This window comes from Camelus ferus, chromosome 11, assembly GCF_009834535.1.
Source record: "Camelus ferus isolate YT-003-E chromosome 11, BCGSAC_Cfer_1.0, whole genome shotgun sequence".
In the NCBI taxonomy this organism is placed as follows: Eukaryota; Metazoa; Chordata; class Mammalia; order Artiodactyla; family Camelidae; genus Camelus; species Camelus ferus.
The window spans coordinates 24,919,975-24,943,650 of NC_045706.1; the positions used below are offsets into that span (position 1 = coordinate 24,919,975).

A 23,676-nucleotide genomic window follows, 5' to 3' on the forward strand; every position below is an offset into this window, starting at 1 on the left:
AGAGGTAAAGTGTTAGCCCAAGGTCATACCTAGATAGAGCCAGGTTCAAATCTCAAGCAGTCTGGCACCAAGGTGAAACTAAGTAGGATCCTGTGGGCCCCTCCCAGGTACAAAAGCCTTTCTGTGTTCCCAATTTCTTGTTTGCAGGAAAAAGGGCTTCAGCCTCCTAGACCTTCCCTGAGTTCCAAAGGGCAGATTCAGTTACTAATTAAGGAACTGAGGGAATACCAAAAAAAAAAAAAAAAAAAAAGGAAAGGCAGTCAAGAAACAAAAGGTGCAGCCTGGGGCAGAGTCCCAGTTCCTCCCCAAGGGATATACACAACAATCTGATACTTATCTCTGAGTTCTCCTACAGGAACTAAGGCCCACCCAGGTGGAGGTCTGTAAATTCAAGATGAGCACAATCACCTGACCCCAGACTGATTGGAACCAGAAGGTTGATGGTTGAGATTTCTGGACCACCACCCTGCTATCACACCACCAACCAATCAGAGGAAAGTCTCACACTCTGTAGCCCTCCCACCCACCCCTAAATTTCACCTACAAAAACTCTTCCCCCAAAACCACTGGAGAGTTCTGGTTATTTTGAGCAAGAGCTGCCCATTCTCCTCACTTGGCCTTTGCAATAAATCCTTCCTCTTCTCCAAACTCCAACACCATAGGCCATTAACCACTACATGGTATACTGGCCACGGGGCTTCTTTTCTAAGGCATTTTTAAACATCTCTTTTCTGCCTATGTCACACAATTTTATTCCTGCAATACAACTCAAGGCCCACACACCAAACTTATTCTCAATTTTCCAACAAAATCTCTAAATCAACCTTTCTCCAAATATACTCCAGAAGTATAGTAACTTATGAGGGGACTCAATATATTTTTAAAAAATAGTATTTGTTGATTTCTGACTAAGACTAGAGAAAGTCCTGAGACTGTTGGTGAATTTGTTCACAATTATTTCCTACTGACCTTAGATTCAAGACTGTTTTAGGCCAAATGAAAATTTTAATTATTCTTGGTATCTTAGTGTCCAGGTCAAATTATTTTAACTTGTACACTTTTTTAACTGCAAATGATTATCTTCACCAGTTATCTAATATAGTTCAAATCATCAGTATTTATTGAGCCTTAGCTACTAAAAAAAACCCCACAGGGTAAGTGTGGAAGTTAATGGATAAGAGATTGCTTCTGCTTTTAAGGAATTTTCTAGCATAACATTTCTCATATTAAGCTAAGATATAATAACTACTAGGGTGTACTGAATTCCCATCCCCACATTCCAGGGTGGGAAGAAGTATGTGGGTAGAAATGTAGTATCTTTCTGTGGTTTAATTTGCATTTCCCTGCGACTATCTTTTAATGTGCTTATTTGCTGTTTGTGTATCTTTTTTGGTATTATATCCATTCAAATTTTTTGCTCACTAATTGCCCATTTTTTTGGATCAAGCTTCCCCAGTCTTTCCTAACTCCATTCTCCTCATTCTCCGAAACAATAGCTTTTTTTCAGGAGGGTCCTTAAATACACCAAACTGACTTGTTCTGGGGAAGGAGCAGGAGGTGGTTACACTAGCCTATAATGTTCCCTCCCTCCTCCCTTTGCCTAATCCCTACTCATCCTTCAGATCTTAAACATTGATTATCTGACCTTCCTTACCCCTACCCTCAGGTTAGATCAGGTTCCTCTTTTATATATTCTTAGAGCACATTTCTTTATTAGAATTTATCAGTTTGGGAGATTATACTTTTGGGATTATGTAATTTAATCGCTCTCTCTCATTTCACAAGAGACTACAAATATAATAATAGTATATATAAAACTATTATAAAAATTTTGCCTATGTGTCATATGTATTTTTCTAAGATCAACAGTTCTCATCAGATTCTCAAAGAAGTCTAGGACCCTTGTGTCCTGAAGAATTAACCTTACCCAAAGAGAGGTCTGGCTTTTGCCCTAGTGGTAGCTAGGTCCCTGGAACTTCTTACCTAACAGGACATCTTGGCTTGCCTGGGGGCACCGTGATTCACAATGGGGGCTCTGAGCCACACTTTTATCAGTTCCAATCCTGAGAAGAAATGGAGACTGAAAGCATTAGTGTGACCTACAAGGAGGGGCTAGAGACTAAAAGTCAACCATGTGGGAAGTTTGTAATTGAGCCCTAGTTAAAACTCTGGACACACAAGGCTTCGGTAAGTTTCCCTTGTTGGCAATACCAGCAATACTCTGTGTGCATTGTCACATACTGTGGCCAGGAGGTAATAATGCCATCCATCATTCCATGGGGAGAGGATGGCAAGAATTTCTACATTTGGTTCCCTCTAGATTCTGACCTATAAGTCTTTTCTTTTGGCTAATTTTAACCTGCATCCTCTCCCTGTAATAAACCATGAACATACTAGCTTTCAATGAGTTCTCTGAGTCCTTTCTAGTGAATTATCACACCCGAGGTTGGTGGTAGGGGCTCCTTACAACGGATGTCTGAAGTGAGGGCAGTCTTGCAGGGACTATTCTCTCCAACTCTGCAGTCTAGCTAAATTCACCACAACGCAAAAAAAAATTAAAAAAAAGAAAAAAAGGCTAGACTATGAGTTCCTTGAGAGCCAAAACTTACTCAATATGATACATAGTTAAAAAAAAAAAAGTTTGAAATAAATTGATACTCTCAGGATATCAATATTCTCTAACAATAACAGCAATAATGTTAATGATGGTGAAGATGAGGATGATAAAAACAGCAATAATTTACTGCATGCCCTTACTACAGTCTCCATTTACAGGCGAATTCAGTAAAATGACTTGCTCAAGATCACACAAGTGACAGACAGTATGTAAGACCCGATTTAACTAATTTTAAAGCCTACACCCTTTTCTATATTGTATCTCATAAGACAAAAAAGGAAGATTAATATTGTATTTTGCAAAAGACAAATATCCAGCAGCAGCATCTCTAAAATAGTATCATTAAAGATAACTGTTAGCACTGCTCAGGAATGTGGAATACTTAAGCTCCCCTCTTTTAAAACTTTGTCATATACACCAGAAACTGACACAACATTGTAAACTGACTATTCTTCAATAAATACACACACACACACACACACACACACGCTTAGTTATGATGCTTGGTTACAGCTTGTCTTTGAAATTCTCCTAAATAGAATATGAGCTACATAAGCTAAAAAACAAATTTCAAAAAGTAATTTGTTATATATTACTATCAAATGCTAAACACAAATTCCAAATACCTGAGATGGATAGGTAACACTTCTGCCAAGAAAATCACCATATGTGATACCCTAATCTGTAAACAACGGGCACCAAGCATTTTCTTACATATTCCTCTACAAGTTTTCCTCCCTTCCTCTATAGTTTTTCTCTCACATCCTGGAATTGTTCTAATGGCCTCTAATAAAGGCTGAAGAGAGTTAGAATCTGATGGTCCATGGGAGACCAGTTGTATTGTCTCAAGCTGAGTGCTATATTCAAAGGTCATGAAGGCCTTTCTACCTTGAAACTAGACCTGTTAATCAAGATATACAGAAACACAGTTCTTATTTATGTAAAACACACACACACATAGATAGTAGTATAGTAACTAAGAGACACTCTGAATTGAGCACTTTATATTCTTAATAATCATAAGAAAAACATAAGAAGGTACCCAGGCAACTGGTTATAATTGATTGACTGATCACATTAATTGGCTTTATGTAGGTCCAGAGCAAACATTACAAACATTACATATGGAATGTTATTTGATGAGATTACTTTAAAGTTCACTATCATACTTCTATTAGATATGAAAACCAACAAGTCAAATTGTGCTGTGTCAGTTTTGGCAAACCAATCGTGATAATAAAAATAAGATGTCTTAAGAGTCAATCAGTCTGGATCTACATTAAAAATTAAAGGAGAATTGAGTGATGTGAAATACAGGCAATATGAAAGAGAAAAAGTAAAGTTAAGTAAAGCATGGAAAAGAAGAAGAGACACACTAATGAATCAGACACATACTAATGCCCGCAAATAACCCACAGAGACAGAGAAAGTACCTGGAAAGCTGTGAGTGCGCCAGTCCCTGGGTTATACAGGCATCGCAGCGAAGGCATGCTGTCCGCCAGGCTGGAACAGCCCAGCCACAGAGACCTGGGCATAGAGCACTGCAGAGAGAGGACAACTATGAGATGGGACAGTATGAGACAGGATGGCACAGATTACAGGAATTTTCAAAGCTTGGCTGAATATAATATTCCAGTTGCAGCTGGCCTTTATGACAGAAACATCCTCAAGAAACATACTACTTACTAGTTCTAACCCCAGAGAAAAACTCAAAAGGGGCACTAGTGGCCAAAAAGCAAGAAAAAAAAAGTTACAGGTCAAAAAACTAAATATTCAGTAAAAATTTTTGTCCCTGTTCTTCCATGCATGAATTTAAAGGAAATCTACTTCTTAATCCAAGTATTCAATTCTTTTCCTCTATGCACCTCAACTCATACCCCATAAATTCACCACAGTGTAAAATATTCTTCAGACTAAGCAGAAAAAAAGGAGTAATTCATGGTAGCATTTCAATATTAGAAATGGTAAATTAGAAAACAAAGTATCACAGGAAAGTTACAGGTTTTTTTAGAAGGTGGGGAGAAGGAAAAGAAAAAGTATTTATTATGCCCCTAGAGCTTTGACAGCAACTAACTCCGCAGTTTGCATATGTTTTATGTACCCTGTTAGTCTGCTTGCTATTCATTAACCAAAATGCATAGTTACCACAGCAGCTGCATCTTCATCTTTCCAGATGGGTTAAGGGGGGGACAGGAGGAGTAGAGGGAATAGGCAAGAAACAACCCAAACAGAAAAAAAACAACAAAGAAAGAAGGAAAAACAGGGAGAGAAAAAGAACCCAAAAAGCTGCTGGTACTAAAACCTTCAAAACAAAAAAATACGTGTGCGTATATATATACAATATAGTATATATTCAGTAGCAAAAAAAAAAAAAAGATATTACAATTTCTAGTTTTACTAATTTAACAATATTAGTATTTTTGCTCCTGTAGCTTTATAAAACACTATCTTTTAGAAGAGTTTTTACATTCTTCAGGTTTCCCTGAAAGTATCCTAGGCTAAAACTCCATCAACTTCGGTGTTTTTACAGTGTAATAATACTAAAAAACGAAAATACCTGACCATAGTACATATAAAAACTGGAAAACATTAAAAAAAAAATAGCAGTCAGTGCACATAATACTAAACTTACTAAATTATAAGTTTTGAAATATTTACTATCATCATGGGGCTTTTTTTCTTCTTGAAACACTCTAGTTGTAGAAATTAATATTAAGCATACAAAATATGGTATTCATTGTTCACTATCTATAACTGATAAAAAGACAGTATGCTGCAAAGGACTCCAAAAAATGGTCTAGACTCCTGCTTTCAAATCATTATTTTCTTATTTTTCAGTTCAGTTGATTGATGCCCAGAAGAAATTAAGTATTTATCCATGACCATGAATTTAGAAAGTAGAGGAGGAGCAACTAAAACTCTGGCCTATTGCTTCTTAGTTCAGAATTCTTCCTTCTGCCTCCGTCCAGCCCCAGGTCATAAAGTGGAGACATCAGACTTCAAAAAAAGGGTATTTGCTAAAGGCATCACTGGATAACTTACCAACCAGAAAAGCTAAAATGCTCTGCACTACTACAACAATCTCCTAACTTTATGCAGTTTCCAATGTTTCTTCAACTCAAGATACAATCCATTTTACCAACAGCAGCTAAATAGAATTGCCTTCACTTTATCATGTCACTGTCATCAATAATTCATAATAGCTCCCTACACCTATTGTATGAAATCCAAGCATTCTATTAATCTGATTTTTCCTCACTGCCTACATCAACTTACCTTCTCTGTCCTTTCAATTGGCCCTGACACTCTATTTAACTACCTTAATATTTTGTTCAAATACCCATCTTATTCCCATATCTTTGAATTTGTCGTTTCCTTCTCCCTTTTACCCTGACAATGTAAATCTACTATTTACCTCTATATTTCCTTAGAACTATTTATATTAATTTTAGTCTCATCCAGTGGTTCTCAGTAGCAGAGATTCTCATACAGTGAGAAGGCAGCAGGAAAAAGAGAGTAAGGGAGAGCAGGATTGTTTTTTAAAGTTTCTTCCCCCTTGAGAACCACTGTTCTACTCATATTACTGCTCAACATTGGAAACAAAAAAACACAATTTTTGTTTGTAGATGATACTTAAAATGTCTAATGTTTTAGTCATTTATTCAACAAGTATTTACTGAGTATCCTCCTTGTGGAGGCACTGTCCTAGGCACTAGGGATAGAGCAATGAGCAAAAGAGACAAAAATCCTTTACATTCTAGTGACACTCTCTCAACCATAAAATCTTCTATATTTAAAATCCTTAATGTAAAAGAAACTCATTGTTATTGAGTTTCTCTCATTGTTAATGAGACAATATATATTATTAAGCAAGTGCCTTAAGTTTTGTGTATGCTGGGTAGAACAAAGTCTCACTCTGAAGAAGGGATTGAATTTGAGAAAAGTGGGAGAGGAAGAAGAGTTTTTAAAACGGAGAAGGAAAATACAAAAGAGAAAAAAGGAAATAATGGAAGAAAATAGAGTAGACACTGGAAGACAGCCTGTCATTCCTCTGCCTTCGCTTCAGAAGAGGTAGATGGCTCATACACTTTCAGCCATACTGATGCCACTTGTAAGATCTCCACTTTTTTACTAAAATATACATATTTATTTATACTTATGAATTCTCGTTGGTAAGCTTTTAAAGCATTCCTCTTTTGAATGCTTTGTCTCTTTCATTTTATATTAGATGCTGTGTTATTTTTGCAGTATGTACTTGATTAATGATTGTCTGACTCCCTTTTCTGTTATTCATTCTAATGCCTTTCATTCATCTTCATCTTCCATTAAAACTCTTAACAACTAAGAATTCGGAGGGGCTTACCCCATACTCTTAAACTAAAACTCCAAGATAAAATTATAATCAATAGTAAGCCACATATACCCAGGAAAGCCACTCTATATACTGGTGTGATTTCTAAAATAGCATTAAATTGCAAACACCACACAGAGGATGCATTCTCAATTACTACAAGACAATTGGTTTGGGTATGAAAACTGTACTTGAATATAGTCTGATTTGCACATTACCATAAGATTTTATATATTATAGCTCAATTTAAAAACCAATTTTCAAATTGGTTTGTATTGTAACAATTAATCTTACCCATACTGGTAAATGCCACTGAAAAACACTGAGAAAAAAATATAATTACAAAATTAATGGAATGGGCTGTAACTTCTAATTCTACCCCTTTCCCTTCTATCTTCACATTTAACTGTATTCTCTAAATGAAGGAGGAAAACAAGGGAAATTTAGGCATTAATAACAGAACAGAAAAGAGTGCCATTTTGGTTACTAGTCTTATGTATTCTGTATATCAGGGCCATTCTGATAGGTCAATTTCTGACAAAACATTTAATAAATAATCCCCTTTAAATGCCCAAAAAGTACATATAGCTTTCTACTTAAAGTTTAGGCTGTAAAAGTTTGTTCCTCCTTGCAAATTATTTTAAATTCTTAATGTTTTCTTCACACACTTAAGAATTTTTTTAATTAAAAAAAAGCAGGTTCTAAACTAAGCTGCAATCTAGCAACTACATTCTCACGTTCAAATATTTAAATTCTATTAACTGTTAAAGAACTTATGAATGATCTATTCCTTACATGTTTCTCCTATGCAATCTCAAAAGCTACAACAAAGTCTGGTTCACACAAGTGCCTCCATCCTACACAAATCTAGTCCTACACAGCACATATTTCTTTCTTCAGCTCATTTTCTACTTAACCTCACCCCAGTTGGCTCTCCTTTGCAAATCAAAGAAGGTTAAAGATTGTAATAATGTATTACAACTGAAATTTGTTACTCAACTGAGTGAGTTTTAGAAGCTTTTAAAAAGCATACTCGGCATTTAAAAAAATGCCTGAAACATGTTTTCTACTACTTGAAAGAACCAGAAAAATAGACTGAAATGTTGTAACCAGAGGCCTGCAGTGCTTTAAGGAGAATATAGTATCTAATGCCCATCAGGTTCAACAGCACAAATTCATTTTCGCAGAGAACAGTAAAAACCTTGACTTCTCCCCCTTCGTGGCTGCCTGGAGAAAGCCACAGTTCTCTTCACTGATAGAGGGCCCTGCAGGCAAAGAGCTGGCCTTAGCATTCACTATATGGAAGCCGAATGACAAAATCTCCTAAACTCAGGTCCCTGTTGGTCAACTTCTAGGAGTAATAGAAGCTATAATAATCAACAATGAAAAGATTGCTGCATTGAGAGTTTATGTATCCTTAAGCCATGGAATAGAAGAATTCCCTTTTCACTACTATATCAACTAAAAAATTCAGGTCAAGATAACTATAATATTCCATAGGCCACGTAATACATTCAGACTCTACCTATACGAATTCAATGATTGCCTCTGAAGAATCCCAATTTAGTTCACTCACTTCAAAAATGAAACTCCCAACTCTCACATAGGATAATCATATCTGCCTACCCTTACTGCACAACGTTGTGGTAAAATTAAAGTAAGGGATCTAAAAGCTTGAAATGCAAAAGAAAAAAAATATAAAGTGCCATCATTACCAAGAACAGACTTCCATGAATGTCACTTGCATTTCAAAATGTTCGGGGAAGCCATTAATAACTGCAGACCATGGAATCAATACATTCATCCATTAAGCAAATATTTATTGTTCATAACCAGAACGGACACAGGTGGAGGACAAGGAGAGGAGAACCAAAATTTATCAGGCATAAATTGCTTGCCAGACATTGTGCTAGACGCTTAAAAACATTATTTCACTTAATCATTACAACCCTGTCAAAGAGTTATTAGTATTTTTACTTTAACAGGACAGTAAATACAAGTTCAGAGAAGATACAGTGACTAAATGTCAGTGGCAGAAATAAGACCACAATGTTTTTGTCTCCCAAAATCCACAGACTCAGTACTATAAAGACTTATTTTCAAGTAGTTTACACTCTATTTTAGGGAGGTAAATTAACTAACACAAATAGTAACAAGGAAAAATATAATAATATACTAAACTGTATTAGACAACAGCTGCTATATGTTTAGTCAAAATTTCTAATTTTTAGAAAAGTTCAAAGTCTTTAATTTTATTGCAGCTCTTGTTACTGTATATAAAAGCTATATATTTGCCTCTTTTACCAGACTAGGTTTCTCAGATATGTCATGTCTTTTTTCCCCCCAATCTCCACCATCTAGTCATAGTAGATGCTCAATAAACATGTGCTTAATGGCAAGAGATCAATGAAAGCTACATATCAAAGAGACATAAGGAAACAAGTTTTTGCTTACAGAATAGTGAGAATACCGATAAAGTAACACTGATTACTTTACTAATACAGATCTTACTACTGGAAGGTACGTGAGCTGGATAAAGCTCTTTCATGATTCATTATCTTACTCACCTGTAAAATAATCTAGTAAGCAAATAAAATCCAGAGAGGTTAAATAAATGACTAAAAGTGAATGGGTACCTCACAAGTGGTAAATATAGGATTCAAAACCAGATACTGTGACTATCTAGAATAATGCCACATAAAAATGGCACTTAAGAAGTCAGACATGGAGTTATCTCATTTATTAAGAAATATGAAGCCAAAAGTGGTTTAGGGACACTGGCCTGACTCAGAAACTAAAGAAAAGGAATCACGCCCAAGAGGCCATTGTAATCATCGAAGTAATGGCTGAAGAGAAGACAAAGAGAAAGCTGACCAGGACTTAATGGCTGACTAAAGGAACAAAGAAAGATGAGTCAGAAATAACCCATGATTTCAAACCAAGAATTGTGGTAGCACTGACAGATACATGTAAATTGAAACCTACCTGTGGGTTTTCGGGAGTGGTGGGGTGGACTAGATAAGCTCAGAAATCATGAATATGACATGATAATAAACCCCTAGTATGTGAGTAAAAATACAGCATGAAAGCATAGCTATAAATCTGTAAGTATTACACAGAAGTGGGAATCACTGGCTTCTGTACAAATTATAATGCACTAGATTGAAAGCATTTGCTGTAAAAATACTAGCAAGATTTTAATAAAAAAATAAAATTTAATTGATTGTTCTTCCCTCATCTCCTTTCCTACCTGAAAAATTCAGTGCAACAGCCATTAAGTGAGTACAAGCTAAGTGGGCATCAACCTGAGTGGTGAAAGTGGCAACAGTGGCCCTGTACAGGTTTTTGGATTTCAAGTGGTGTGAAAAAGGTGTTCCTGAGAGGTTAGGGGCCTGGCATAAAGTTTTGGAGCCCAAGCAGAGTGTGGGAAAATATATTTACAACAGGGTGGCCTGGCAATACGATACTACAGCCCTAGTGGAGTGAGGAGGGCTTCCACATGAGGGATTGGAGTGGCAGTAAGCAGGATAATGAGTGTGTCCACATGATGGGGGAGGACAGGGTGTTGAGGGTTTCCAAAGTGGGCAGAAGACATTCATTGAGAGTGGAGGGACAGTGGTCCAGCACTGAGTTTCAGACCCAGTATGGTGAGCAAGGTGGAGGGACAGCAGCCCAGCATGGAGTTTCAGACTCAATGAGGAGAGGAGTGTGGAAGGGGCAGCCCACAGCAAATAGATTCCAAAAGGGTGAGGAAGGCATCCATGCAGAGCATACGGCAGGAAATGAAGAGAGCTTTATCAGCAATGGGAGATGAGTTACACAGGAAAATTCATCAAATAAGGGGGTAGATCAAATATTGAAGATAATAAGAACAAGAGCTCATCAGAGAAGAGTTACAAATACAGAAAGGAAGAAAATCAGAATGAATACTATACTGCCAAACTAGAAGTAAAAATCTTATGAATGCAAAGCTTACAATATATATGGAGACAGAGAAATTTCTAGGTAAGTGATATATGTATATGTGTACAAATATACACACACTCTCCTAGCTCCATCAACCAGGAGGGCCTGATAACAGTAACATCTTAATAGCAATGAGTACATTTAATGATTCTAAATATCACTCTCCACTAAAAGGAACCAGAGCTCCTTAGAACAAAGACTGATTCCAGGGCGTGGGAGGAAAAGTCTAAGATGAGCTTAGAATGTCTTCTTATGGTACACAAAGAATGGTGGAGACATGGCAAGATGACACAGGGGCCATTGTAAAAGGCTCTCACAGGCTAATTCTGAGACAAAATGAACATCGGAATAAATAATGATTATAATGGATCATAACAGTGGCAGACAAACTCTCACATGCCCCCACAATGATTCCCACCTCTTGATATTCATAACCCTTGTAATGGGGGGAGGATATAGGTCAGTAGTAGAATGTGTGTTTAGCATGCACTTCGGTCCTAGATTGACTCCCCAGTACCTCTGTTAAAAATAAATAAATAAATAAGCCTAATTACTCCCCCCCGATAAATAAATAAAAAGAAACTGCCACTTTAAAAAATAAAAATAGAAATAACAGAAACAAGCAAAACAATACAAAACAAACATAGCACTTGTAAGTAATCCTGTCCACTTGGGCATGGAATAGCCTAATATCTTGCTTCTGGGTTATGTAATTTCCATCTTGCTAATGGACTCTACTGCCTTCTTGGCTTACGTGCTTTGATGAAGCAAGCCATCATAATGAAGAGGTTCACGTGTTAAGGAACTGAGGGTGGCTTCCAGCCAACAGCCAGCTAGGAACTGAGTCTCCAATAACTCTTGAGGAAAGGAATTCTGCCAAAAACCATGTAAATTTGAAGTGGACCTTTCACCAGTCAAGCCTTCAAATGAGACCTCAGCCCTGGCCAACACCTTGATTATAGTCTTGTGAGCAATCTTGAAGCAGATGATTCAGGTTAGGTATGCCCAGATTCCTGATTCAAAGAAACTGTGATAATACATGTGTGTTGTATGTTATTATAAGCCACTAAATTTGTGGTAATTTGATATGCCTCAAAAACTAATACTAAGCCAATGAATAAAACAGAAATCCATGATTCTGTTAGTGATATGAAGAACAAACTGAAGAGTTTGTTAAGGAATATGATACTTGAATAGTCTCAAGATATCTCACTGCATAATACTTAATTAAGGGGAAAACTAACTTTACAGTGGAAAAACCTGGCTGACATCTTAATAAAGTGATCAGCATTAATATCACCAATAATGAAACAAATTAAAATCATGTGCCACTTGACAGACTGCAATAAGAAGAACAGCATCACTTCTGTGGTATTTTTACAAAAGATTCACAACCTGTAACTAATTTAAGAAAATATCAGAAAAACCCAAACTGAAAAACAATCTACAAAATAACTGGGCTGAAATCCTCAAAAACCCTCCTACTAAAGGAGACTAAAGAGATATGACAATTAAATGCTACATGTGATTCTGGATTAGATCCTTTCATATAACGGGATATTTATTGGGAATGCTAGAAAAACTTGAATGGAGTCTGTGGATTAGTTGGCAGTCATGTACCAATATTAATTTCTTTATTTTGATGGTTGTTAATGGGTTCTGTAGGAAAAAGTTCTGTTTTGTAGAATTCAGGAGTAATTAGACATCATGTCAGTACCTTATTCTCAAATGACTTACAGAAAAAATATGATTTGGATTTTACTTGCAACTTTTCTGTAAGCTTTTCTTGAAATGTTTAAAAATAGTATGAACAATTAATTAATAAAAATATATATTGGGATTTTTGCCTTTGGTTATGATGTAGTAACTGTCATCAGACTAAATTTTCCGCAGAAAAACACAAATATAAAAGCTGAATAAAACACAGTATCTCGAGCAGGAGGGAAACATATTTAACCTGACATTCCATACACAATTCCCCCCTGAGGAATTTGCTGACTCTAATGTTTTGCATGAAAGAGTCAGATTCTGAAAAACCAAGTTTAAAGCGTATTTTGGCAATCTTATGGTGCTAAGGAGACAAAAATTGGAGTATAGAGCCCATCAAGGAGAAGGTGCCCGGGTTAAAAAAAAAAAAAAATTAGACTTTCAGTTGATACCTTGGAAGGGTACCAGAAATAGAGGTGCCTCAACTGAACCAAAGGGATATGCCTGTGAAAATGTATTAAAACCTCTCTGAAGGAAGATATCATCTACAGTCTCTACCATTTTCATTAAAAAAAAAAGTCTAGCATTCAATAAAAAAAAAGTATCATGAATTCAAGGAAAAGGGATTAGATGCTCCCCCCAAAATATCAAAAATTAACTCAAAATGACTTAAAGACCTAAACAAAAAGACAAGACACTATAAACTTCCTAGAAGAAAAACAGAGGCAAAACATTTTCTGACATAAATCTTAGCAAAGTTCTCCTAGTCTACCCAAGCAATAGAAATAAAAGCAAAAATAAACAAATGGGACCTAATTAAACTTACAGCTTTTGCATAGCAAAGAAAACAATAAACAAAACAAAAAGACAACTTATGAAATGGGAGAGAATATCTGTAAATGATGCGACTGACAAGGGCTTAATTTCCAGAATATATATAACAGCTCATACAACTTATTAAGAAAAAAAAAAAAAAAAAAACAATCCAAAAATGGGCAGAAGACCTAAACAAGCAATTCTCCAGTGAAGACACAAATGATCAACAGGCACATGAAAAAATGTTCAATATCACTAATTATCAGAGAAATGCAAAATCAAAACTAGAGGTATCAACTCACACCAGTCAGAATGGCCATCATTCGAAAGTCCACAAACAATAAATGCTAGACAGTGTAAAGAAAAGGGAACCCTCCTACACTGTTGCTGGGAATGTAGTTTGGTGCAGCCATTATGGAAAACAGTATGGAGATTCCTCAAAAAACTAGTAACAGAGTTACCATATGATACTGCAATCCCACTCCTGAACATATACCCAGAGGGAACACTAATTCAAAAAGATACATGCACCCCAATGTTCCTAGCAGCACTGTTTACAATAGCCAAGACATGGAAACAACTGAAATGTCCATCAATAGATGACTGGATAAAGAAGACGTGATACAATGGAATACTACTCAGCCATAAAAGAGAATTTAAAAATGCCATTTGCAGCAACACGGATGGAACTGGAGATCATCATTCTAAGTGAAGTAAGGCAGAAAGAGAAAGAAAAATACCATATAATATCACTCATAAGTGGAATCTAAAAAAAAAAAAAAGATACAAATGAACCTATTTACAAAACAGAAACAGAAACAGAAAACAAACTAATGGTTCCCAGGGGGAAAAGAGGGTGGGAAGGGATAAATTGGGAATTCGAGATGTGGAGATACTAACTACTATATATAAAATAGATAAATGACAAGGTCTTACTGTATATGTATAGCACAGGGAACTATATTCAGTATCTTGTAATAGCCTATGATGAAAAAAATATGAAAACAAATATATATATGACTGAAACATTATGCTGTACACCAAAAATTGACACAACATGGTAAACTGACTACACTTCAATTAAAAAAAAAAAAGGATTCAAGGAAAAGGGATCAGATGCAAAAAAAACCCGGTGAGAATAAAGTAAGAAAAATAGACCCAAATAACCCCCACCAAAAAAAGTGGAAATAACCCAAGCGTAGCAATCAAATTCAGAAAGAATGGTGGTTGCAAGGGAGAGGGATATGGCAGGGGGCAGAGGGCAGGTGGTAGTGTTGTTATTTAATGGTCACAGGAGGTAAAGAGTTTCAATTTTGTAAGATGAAAAAAGTTCTGGAGATTGGTTGCACAACACTGTGAATGTAAAACTACTAAACTGTACATTTAAAAATGATTGAAGTGATAAATTTTGTTATGTATATTTTAACACAATTTTTTAGAAGTGCCGAAAGTGGTGAATATTGGAATTTCCAGATACAGATGACAGAAAACAGAAGATGAAAAAGTGAAGAGTTCAACCAAAAATCTGAAATCCATAATAAAAAATCTGTAACATGGAAATTCTATAAGTAAAAAAATTAAAAAGCTGAAATTAAGAATTTAGATTGGTTTAGAGCAGATTAGGAAACAAAGCAAATGAGAATTAGTGAACAGGAAAATAGGTCAGTAGTAGATCACCAGACTAAAACAGAGATAGAGGATAGAAAAATACTAAAAAGAATGTAAGAGATAGAAGTGACACAGTAAAGATACGTGTATTTGGACTTCCAGTGGGAAAAGGGAAAATGGAACAAAAGCAACCTTTAAAGAAATAAATTTATAAAGAAAATAAATTTACAGAAATTTTCAAAAACTGATGAAAACCAAGTTACAGAGTCAAGAATTTCTACAAACATACAAAGCAAGCATCTTTTCTATGCCTATCATTCTAAGTTTGGATCAGTTTTATCCTTTGCACTTCCAATATTGTGAAATATCTCTAAAAGTTCCTTTAGTGTAAAGTTTTTTGCCCTTAATGGGAAGTTTTTCCTCTGGGATATCTGCATCTTTTTTGTCACAACCACTTCTTCATTTATGTTAATAAGTTCACTTTCACTACATTCCTCTGGCTGCATATCTATTCTATCAAATAGTGTCAATATCAGCATTTCCACAGTCACCTATTTCTTCTATGACTCCATTTACCTGCAACTCAAATTTCAGTTAATGTTGTCTCACTTTTTGTTACTTTGTTTCATCTTGTTGGTCAATTGTTTCTTTTGATTATCCATTTTTGTAAACTATCATGTGGACTTAATACTGAGAGAGGAGACAACACAACTACACACTGTTTTGTCTGTGCATAAACTTAATAACAGCTGTGCAGTAACTAATCACCAGCAAACTTTGAAAGAAGTGACTGATCATGTTATGTATCTGTTTTCCACGTGGTGATTTATGGACTAGAGAACTAGAAAGAAGTCTGTACCTTACAAAAATTGTAGTTAATATACTATGTTAACTGAAATTTGAACTGCTTTGGGGGACTGGTGTTATTTAAGCTGTAGTAACTGAAACTTGTGCACATCAGAACCATGCAAAGTGAGGACTTCTAGTACACTAAATTTAAGTAACATAGAAATTATAAAAGAACATTATACCTCAGCTTCTAATAAGGAAGCAGCTGATATCAAACTTACCCTCCCATCATAGACCAAAAAAAAAAAAAAAAAAACTGAACAAAATATGTAAAACACTCATTTGAAAACACTGGGCAACAGACAACAACACTGTAATCTCTGAAAGACAGGAAATAAATGAGGTGACCCCTAAAAGTGTCCTAGTCTTAAAACTCAGGGCACTTTCTAGTCGGTGGCATAAGAAAGAAGAAACAGAATCATTTATTGAGAAAACAGAACAGAGAACAGAATCTGGGGAGGCTAAAGAGACTAGAATTGGTGAGACAGAGTACTGGAGAATGAATTATGCAGAAAAAAGCTCCGGATATCTAACAGAGGACTCCTTAAGACTGTTCCTAAATACTAAGTCCTGTCTGCATAGAGTGAAACTCTGTAAGGTCAGGCCAAAAACAATGAAGAGCTATAAACTCAACAACTCCTAAAACCCACACAAAGTTGGGGAACTTTCCTGTTCTGACCAGCCAGATTGCAGAAGCCTAACTGAACACATGGGACTGAATGTAGGAGCCTCAGAAAGCTCATACCTCATTTGTAGGGATAAAGTACACTAGTATAAAGGTTATACTAAATCTATCCTAATAAAGCTTAAAATCAAGCCACAACAAGCATCAAACTGCAAGAACCTTAACTAATGGTGGAAATAAACCTCACATTCTTTTAAAAAAATAAAATACAAATATTGAATAATGCAGCATTCATAATGTCTAAATCTAAAATTACTAGATGAGACAAGAAGCATTAAAATGTGTCCCATAATCAGGAGGAGTATCAGTCAATAGAAGCAGATCCAGAAATGACAGAGATGATGAAATTAGCAGACCATAACATTAAAATAGCTATTACAACATGAACACAGTGAAGAGAACCACAGGATATAACAAAAGGAATAAAATAAAACTTCCAGAAAAGAAAAATGCAATGCCTGAAATGATAATTTCCTGAGATGGGATTAAAAACAGCTAACTACAATACTGTAGAAGAATAGATCAGTAAATATAAAGAAACAGTAATATGCAAAATAAAGTACTATCAGAAAAAAGGCTGGAAAAAATTAAATAATGCCTCAGTGAGAAACAGTCAAGTGGTGCAACACAGGTATAATTTGGTATCCCATAAAGAAAACCAGGGGGAGAGGGTGGGGAGGAAGCATAAAATACATTTTCCAAATATATTTGAAAAATGACAACAGATACAATCCACACAAAAATATGAAAAGTGCCAGAAATATAAATATGTGGGTAAATATTTTTTAATCTTTCTCAAAAAAATTGTAATAATAATTTAAGCAAAAATAACAAAGAATTTTGATATTCATAATATATTTGGAAAGAAAACATGAAAACAACAAAGGATGGGGGAGGAAATGGAAATACATTATATGTGCAGTAAAATATTATTTCAAGGAAGATTGTGTTAAGTTAAAAATGCATACTGTTTTACAAATCATATATCCGACAAGGGTCTAGTATCCAGAATCTATAAAGAACTTTACAACTTAACAACAAAAGACAGACAACTCAATTAAAAAATGGACAAGGGACTTGAATAGACATTTCTCCAAAGAAGATACACAAATTGACAACAAGCACATAAAAAGGATGCTCAACAACATTAGTCATTAGGAAACTGAAAATCAAAACCACAATGAGAGCAGGTAGGATATAGCTCAAGCGCTTAGCATGCATGATGTCCTGGGTTCAATCTCCAGTATCTCCTGTAAAAAAAAAAAAGCCTAATTACCTCCCCATCAATTTTTTTTTTAAATCACAATGAGATGCCCCTCACACCCAGTAGGATGGCAATTTAAAAAACAACAACAACAACAACAACAACGCCCAGAGCTATCCAGATACCTCAGGAAAACGGCATGCCAGGAGATCAAGATAGATTATAAGGAGCTTTATCATCAAAGTCCTATCCAGTCTCAAAGCTTTTGAAGCTACAATTAAAAACAAAACCAAACCAGAAAATAACAAAGTCATAGTAAGGATGTAGTGAAACTGAAACCCTCATACATTGCTAGGGGAATATAAAACGTTCAGCCACTGTAGAAAATAGCCTGGTAATTCCTCAAAAAGTTAAACAAAGAATTACCATGCAACCACTTCTAGCAATTCCACTCCTGGGTATATTCCCCAAAGAATTACAAAGAGGTATTCAAACAAATGTATGTACACATATGTTCATAGCAACCTTATCCACAATAACCAAAAGGTAGAAACAGCCTAAATATTCATCAACAAATGAACATATAAACAAATTGTATATACACACAATGGGATATTATTCAGCCATAAAAATGAAGTAGATACAAGATGAACCTCAGAAACATTACGTTAAGTAAAAAAAAGCCATACACAAAAGTTCATATATTGTATGATTCCATTTGTATAAAATATCCAAGGTGAATGCAGATTGGCAACTGCCAGAAGAAGGGGGGAATGGAGAAAAATCATTCAATGAGTAAGTTTTACTTGGAATGATGGAAATGTTTTGGAACTAGATAGAGGTGGTGACTGCACAACATTGTGAATGTAGTAAATGCCACTATATTGTTCACTTTAAAATGGTAATTTTATGTTGTATAAATTTCACCCCAATATATATTTTAAATGCATAATGTACTCTCTAGAGTGACCACTAAAACAAAAGTAACTATTAAGCCAACAGAGGAGATAAAATGGAAAATTAAAAAAATAACTAATCCAAAAGAGAGCAGGAAAATTTAAAACAAAAGAGAGGAAAAGAAAAAAAAAAACAGTTGGGACAAGTAGAAATAAATTACAAAATGGTAGATTTAAACTTAACCATACCAGTAACTACATTAAATACAAATGATCTAAATCTACATTTTCTAATATAGTTATCGCTAGTCACATGTGGGTAATGAGTATTTGAATGGTGGCTAGTCTAAAGTGAGATGAGCTTAACTGTAAAATCACATTGGATTTTGAAGGCTTACTACAAAACAGGGAGGAAGGAGGGAAGGAAGGAAGAAAGGAAGAGGAGGGGAACAAATACCTTAAAATATACTGGGTTAAATAAAAAGCAGTATGAAAAATTCAATGGTTTCTTTTTACTTTTTTGATGTGGTTGTGAGAAAAATTTAAATTATATACTTGGTTAGGATCTGTGGCTAACATAGTTCTATTAGATAATCCAAGTCCAAACATTTAAAGACAGATTGTTGGACTGAATTAAAGAGCAAGACACAACTATATATTAATGCATACAGATAAACTAAAAATCAAAGCTGAAATGACTAGAATAACATCAAAGTACACTTCTGAAAAAGGAATATTAACAGGGCTAAAGAGAGCCATTCCATGATAAAAATCAATTCAAGGACTAAAAATCTTAAAAGTGTATGTACTAGCAACAAAATTTCAAAATATAACAAGCAAAATACAGTATACACAAATCTGCACTTACACAGTTTGAGGTTTTAACATCCCTTCTTCAGCTACTTGATAGAATAAACAAAAAAAGGATTGAAGAGCACAAATAATGAACTTGACCTAATGACATGTAGAACACCATACCCAACAACTGCAGTTGTTTGCAAGTACACTTGCTACACTTACCAAAACAGAGCTTAAGATGGGCCAAGAAGCAACAAGTTATCAACAGATTTCAAAGGACTGAACTTGCACAGAATGTGCTGTTCAACTAGCTATAAATCAGTATCAAAAAGATAACTAGAAGGGGCTCTGGTTCCAAGTAAAATGAAGTAAGCACACTCCCTCCTTCGTCTCCCATGGAATGCAACTACTCAAAGTGGACAGAATATATGGTGAAGCTATATGAGGACTCTTAAAAGTGAACGGCAGTAGGCAGACTGGGGAAGATCTCTTCAACAAGCACTGAACCAAATAATGAGTTTACATTTTAAAAATTTTATTCCTCCAGTATTCACCAGCCTAGATTGCAGCCTGAAACCTAGTAGAAGGTATCGGTGTAGGTAAAGAAAGATCCAGGAGAAGCCCTCTAGTTCTAGACCAAGGAGTATAAAAAGGGTATCCTAACACTCAGAAAGAATGGTGGAAATCTTCCATTTTTCTTTCTTTAAAGTTCTCTCTGTTCTGTCCAAGCAATCCCATGATGAAAGCCATAGTAGAAACAGGGCCTCATGGGAGCCTAAAGCTTTGAATTAAGGAAACTCTTTTTTTTTATTGAAGTATAGTCAGTTTACAATGTTGTATCAATTTCTGGTGTACAGCACAATGCTTCAGTCATACATGAATATACATATATTCATTTATATTTTTTCACTGTTAAGCTACTACAAGATATCGAATATAGTTCCCTGTGCTATACAGTATAAACTTGTTTATCTACTTTATATATACTAGTCAGTATCTGCAAATCTCAAACTCCCAATTTATCTCTTCCCATCCTCTTCCCCCCGGTAACCACAAGTTTGTTTTGTCTGTGCATCTGCTTCTGTTTTATACATAAGTTCATTTGTTTTGTTTGTTTGTTTGTTTGTTTTAAGATTCCACATATGAGTGGTATCATAGGGTATTTTTCTTTCTCTTTCTGGCTTAGTTCACTTAGAATGACATTCCCCAGGGACATCCATGTTGCTGCAAATGGCATTATTTTATTCTCTTTTATGGCTGAGTAGTATTCCATTGTATAAAAATACCACAGCTTCTTTATCCAGTCCTCTGTCGATGGACATTTAAGTTGTTTCTGTGTCTTGGCTATTGTAAATAGTGCTGCTATGAACACTGAGGTGCAAGTGTCTCTTTGAATTAAGGATCCCTCTGGATATATGCCCAGGAGTGGAATTGCTGGATCATATGGTAAGTCTATTTTTAGTCTTTTGAGGAATCTCCATACTGTTTTCCACAATGGCTGCACCAAACTGCATTCCCACCAAAAATGTAGGAGGGTTCCCTTTTCTCCACACCCTTCCCAGCATTTATCATTTGTGGACTTCTGAATGATGGCCATTCTGACTGGTGTGAGTTGATACCTCACTGTAGTTTTGATTTTGCATTTCTCTGATAACTAGTGATATTGAGCATTTTTTCATGTGCTATTCATGCCACTGGCCATTCATATGTCTTCACTGGAGAATTGCTTGTTTAGGTCTTCTGCCCCTTTTTGGATTGGGCTGTTTGTTTTTTTCTTATTAAGCTATATGAGCTGTTTATATATTCTGGAAATTAAGCCCTTGTCAGTCTCATCTTTTGCAAATATCCTCCCATTCCGTAGGTTGTCATTTTGTTTTGCTTATAGTTTTCTTTGCTATGCAAAAAGCTGTAAGTTTAATTAGGTCCCATTTGTTAATTTTTGCTTTTATTTCTATTGCTTGGGTAGACTGCCCTAGGAAAACATTGCTGAGATGTATGTGAGAACGTTTTGCCTATGTTTTCTTCTAGGAGATTTAAGGAGACTCTTTTTGATCATAGGAGTTGTGATCCTAAAAGGCTGAGAAGAAACCTCACCACTTTTTCCCTCTCCATCCTCCTATTGCATAGTCTCAGGTGCATTAACATATTCAGGTAGAACAGGTTAAATAAAGCCTCAGGTTTCTGGCTGGAGGACTGAGAGAGTCTTAGGGAATTAGAAAGTATGAGGGAGATCATGGAGAGGGAGGAGCTCAGAGAAGCAAGCCCATAAAGTGCTTTATGAACTCCTGCGCTCACCTGCAAGCTTCACATACATGGATATGATCCAAAACAACAAGCCACAGACTTTGAGAACTGAACTAAAAGACAAGACTACCATACAGATTCCAGACCAGCCACTGAGTGGCACCCACATGGAACAGAAATAGAAGTGAAAAGGCTTTAAAAATGGAATAGACATTGAAACCACAATTGCACAGATGGCTATTTGAACTTGTAGGATGAACTCAACTGAGTTGAGCACCTGATAAAACAAATATATCAACATTTTCAACAGGATTTAATAAACTCAGAGTCTTCTAATATTTAAAATGTCCAGGATACAACCCCCAAATTACCTGGCATACAAAAAAGGGCGGAAATCTCAACTCACATCAACAGATGCAATACTAAACTGACACAGGTGTTGAATTATCTTTGGAAACAAAGACTTTAAAGTAACTAGTATGAAATTGTCCCAATAACTCAGGCTAAACACCCATGAAAGAAATGAAATGATAGAAAGTCTCAACAAAGAAATAACATATAAAGAAGAACCAAATGGTAATATGAGAACTGAAAATAACAAATTTTAAAACTCATCGGATAGATTCAGTAGCAGACTGGCAATTACGAACCAGTATTTCTCACGAACATACAGGCAAAAATCCTTAACAAAATACTAGCAAATAAAATCCAGGAGCATATAAAAAGGATCATACAACCATGATCAAGTGGAATTTATCCCAGTAATGCAAAGTGGCTGCCTTGAGTCCTAAAGATGTTCCAATGCCTGGCTCCATGTCTTTGTTGTACCTGACTGCACATCTTCCCCTTTAGATCCATGAGCTACCTCTGACCCCTTAAAATAGGTGCTCCTTCTTGCTTAAAGGGGGGTGATGAGACAATTTGTTACCTGAAACCAAAAGCACTTGATGACAAAAATATAATTGTAAAATAAGTATTATCCCCAGAGTAGACACCATGGGAAGCTACACTTATTCCAACAATGCCATCAATGCTCCAAAACAAAAACAAAAAACAAAAAACAACTTTTTAAATTTAAGCCTTCCAAAATGAAACTAGACTAACTTTATGAAAAGAAAATGAGTCCCTGTCCTAAAGGAGATTATAATCTAGTAAAAAAAAAAAAAATTTAGATTTAAAGGCTTAGCCACCTTTAAACATTTATAACATTTATGAGCTTTGAAAAACACTAGATAAATTAGAATTTAAATGTTAATTATTACTAGTTGGATATCATTATTGTTAACCCATATAAACTCACACTAATAATCTCTGGATGCCTAGTCCACTGTTGTACACACAGAAGTATTCAAGAAATCCCTGGTAAAGTGAACTGTTGAATTATCATAACTAAGAGGAGGTGTGACTATAATTCAGGAGTTAAGACACTAATCCAGGCAAGGTGCAGACTTGTCCTCAAACCAACTGTAAGATCTTTAGCAGTTCAGTTAATTTCCATGTACCTCAACTTCTTCACTGGTAAAATGGAGTAGACTAGAATATTTCTAACAGTAACTTGCAGCAATAAAATTCCATAATTCTATGATTTAAGTCCATCCATAACACTTCTAATATGACTTTTCCTATAGGAATTATTAGTTTTGCCCAAAATCTGAAATCTCTTTAAGCAATAAGGTAAAGGGGGAGAGCAAAAACCAGCTCCTGATGCTTACTTAGAACTGTAAGGATTCAAACTTGGCTGCTTTCTAAAATAAATTTTATTCATTATTTATTAAGTATGCAATTAGTCAAATACAACACTCTGATAAACTATAATTTTGAACAAACAAATGCTTTAAAATTCTAATAACTATGCATAAGCAGTAAATTATTCTTACTTGAATTTCTACTGCTGCATAGCGCAGGGTTACTAAGCACGTAATTACATAAGAGAGC

At 35.4% G+C, this 23,676-nt stretch overlaps 1 protein-coding gene across 8 annotated transcripts in view; it reads right to left on the bottom strand.

Annotated features, from left to right (window-relative positions):
* The window catches only part of BTRC (beta-transducin repeat containing E3 ubiquitin protein ligase), a 154,422-nt gene that overhangs the window by 105,479 nt on the left and 25,267 nt on the right, over positions 1–23,676 (bottom strand). For 5 of the 8 annotated variants that reach the window (XM_032491063.1, XM_032491060.1, XM_032491062.1 and 2 more), the window contains exon 2: positions 4,051–4,158. The exons of 2 other annotated variants lie outside the window; for them this stretch is intronic. In XM_032491063.1, coding sequence (XP_032346954.1) covers positions 4,051–4,158 — 108 coding nt within the window. Of the gene's footprint in view, positions 1–4,050; positions 4,159–14,393; positions 14,436–23,676 lie in introns of those variants that run through there. One more of the 8 variants, XM_032491061.1, reaches the window with a different exon arrangement.